General features: G+C 44.3%; 1 protein-coding gene across 1 annotated transcript in view; it reads left to right on the forward strand.

Moving 5' to 3' along the window:
- Positions 1-320, forward strand: part of LOC116082521 (interleukin-3 receptor class 2 subunit beta-like) — a 6,425-nt gene extending 6,105 nt beyond the window's left edge. Inside the window, exon 5 of the mRNA XM_031359426.1 lies at positions 247-320. Within this exon, the coding sequence (XP_031215286.1) occupies positions 247-320 (74 nt within the window). The remainder of the gene's footprint in view (positions 1-246) is intronic.
- The last annotated feature ends 2,337 nt before the right edge of the window (positions 321-2,657 follow it).

The following is a 2,657-nucleotide window of genomic DNA, read 5'->3' on the forward strand; positions in this document are numbered from 1 at the left end:
ATACTTAGAGATAGAGTTAGGCCTTCCCGTTCCAGGTTTACTACTGATTTTTCTCCAATTCCACTTCTTCATCCACAGTTGTCTTAATAGAAAAAACAACCCATGTAAAAGCAAAGCAAAGCAAATACGTTCATGGTTTCAATTTTATTTTGTTTACCATAATCTCTAAGGCTAAAACCATCTTCCCATGGCATTTCAGCTGTGAGCAGGGTTTCTGCTTTGCTAAAAGCTGACTTCCATCCTTAGCTCATCACCAGGACCAAGAGGAAAAGATCATGGACCATGGTCTTCGAATCTCTTCCCTAGCCATGGAGACATGATCTGGGACTCCACCCTTTCTGTCCATGTACCACTAAGACCTTGGAGCAGTAAGAGCAGCTTCTCTCACAGTCTGGCTGCTGCAATGTGCCCACAGCCTGAGAGGCAGAAAGCTGGATGCCAAGAGTGTTCCTGCCATTCACTGAGAAGACTACCAAATAACTGAAAGGTACACAATCCATGTGGTTTATGCTTAACCCCGACCTCTCTGGGAGTCTGGGAAGTTGGCGTATCTAAGTAGAGGACACTCATGTGACAAGCCAACAGTAAACTCTGGCATCGTGTTTTGTTCTATATGTTTTGCCCAGGCAAACATTTCACATATTTGTGACAGTGCATTACCACAAAAAGTCAATATATTATATGTGACTCTGTAAGAGAAGTCCCTTGTGTGCTCATATCTCCTTGCCTCAGAAGCCCACCACACATCCCTCTATATTAGTAAATAATACTGCAGGTGTCAACTGTGCTGAGACCTGTAAATGGGGCTATAAATCACCAGTATTAGGGTCATTTTGGGAAGTGCCCCAGCCTGGGAACCAGCTCCTGTCTCACCACCTTCAGGAGCTTGGTCGTCTTCCAGAGCATTTCATCTTCTGCTGCTCATTTCCTTAGCCTTATTTCATGCCAAAGGAGTTGGCAGCACACCACACATCCTGTGGGAGAAATCATAGGGCCATCCTTTCAGCTTGATGGAATTTGATTCCAGGTTTCTCTATGTAGAAGGCATTGCTAGATTAATTGGTCCCTTTAAATAAGATCATTCCGAACACTTGTCAGTTTGTAATGAGGGCCTTGGCTGGCCTTGTTTCTTTTTTGATATTTGTTTTCAGACTATAAACGATATTTGTATTGCTATCTCCAGACATACCAGAAGAGGGCATCAGTTCCCATTACGGATGGTTGTGAGCCACTGTGTGGTTACTGAGAATTGGACTCAGGACCTCTGGAAGAGCTGGTGCTCTTAACCTCTGAGTCATCTCTCCAGCCCTGGATTCACTAATTTTGTAAACAAAAACAATAAAAGTTCTAACAAATAATTTAAATTTCAGCTACTCTACAAATAGAAAAAAAAAATTCACTGATTATATGACAAAGTCCCCCTTTCCTACATTCCCATTTCCATGTAGTCGGATCACAAGCCAACTAGGAAGTGAAAGTTCAGGTTGGCTTTTTAACACAGATCTACATGAGTACAGATGGATTCTGCTCTGTGCTACCTGGCTTCTGGGTGTTGCCATGCTTATCAATAGGATAGATAGCATTTTTGTATAAGTGTATTTGTAAAGAAAGTACATTTGTGAGTGAAATGACAGAGGAATGATCAGTTACTAGGGAGCTCATGAGTATGATGCCAATTCTGAAGGAATTTCTGGAGAAAGAATCAGTCCTGGTGCAACGGCACACTCTGAGGGGCACAGAGGATGTTCCTGCTCAGGGCAGCTTGATTCGCTCCAGAGGACTCAACAAGCACGAAAGATGGGTGGGGGAAGGGATGCTTACCTGTATGGTTCAGACTCAACAGGTCTGATGAAGGTGGGAGGAGAGGTGGGTGAGGATGGAGGTCCCCCTAGGATAGCAGGCTGCTCAGGGAAGCTTAGTTTGCTACAGAGGACTCAGCAAGCAGGGAAGATGAGTTGGGGAAGGGATGCTTACCTGTATGGTTCAGGTCTTGCCACGGACTGGGTTGTTTTGGGGACCCCTTGTTCCATAGGGTGATAAGACGTCTAGCCTAGTCGGCAAAGAATTCGGTGAGTGACAAACGAGAAGACACAAAGAAGTGTGGTATATGAGTGTAATTGTTCAAAGTAAAATCAAGCTTTTATAGTATACAGAAACAGGACAAATGACAGAAGTCACGTAGGCAGGAGACGGCCGCATCAAGGTCAGTGAGAAAATGCAGCCCAGGTGCAAAGTGAAGGAGCAGTAGTGTCCTTCCTCCTGGGCTATTTTTGGTAGCCCCAAGATAAATTCTCTGGGTCTGTGTGAGGCAAGTACCTGAAGGTCATATTCTAGCAGTCCTTGACTGTAACATAGATAATTAGTGACAGAAGCCCTACAACTTCTCTCTGGTATGTGAAGCAATTCTGCCTTGTGTGGGACTGCTCTGATAATTAGTGCCTAACTGCTTTCTCTAACTCTGGAGACATCCTGTCTGGTAAGATAGCTTCCTTGTAAAAATTCCAAGCTAGTTACAGCTACAACTTCAACAAAGAAGGAGGAGGGGAAAGAGGACAAAAGAGGAGGAGGATGGGGAGGAGGGGGAGGAGGAGAAGAACCACTCTTTTCTGAAATATGACTGTGGCCACTTGAATGAAAATGGCCCCTACAGTTTCATA

The sequence above is a fragment of the Mastomys coucha genome, unplaced genomic scaffold (genome assembly GCF_008632895.1).
Source record: "Mastomys coucha isolate ucsf_1 unplaced genomic scaffold, UCSF_Mcou_1 pScaffold11, whole genome shotgun sequence".
Taxonomy (NCBI): domain Eukaryota; kingdom Metazoa; phylum Chordata; class Mammalia; order Rodentia; family Muridae; genus Mastomys; species Mastomys coucha.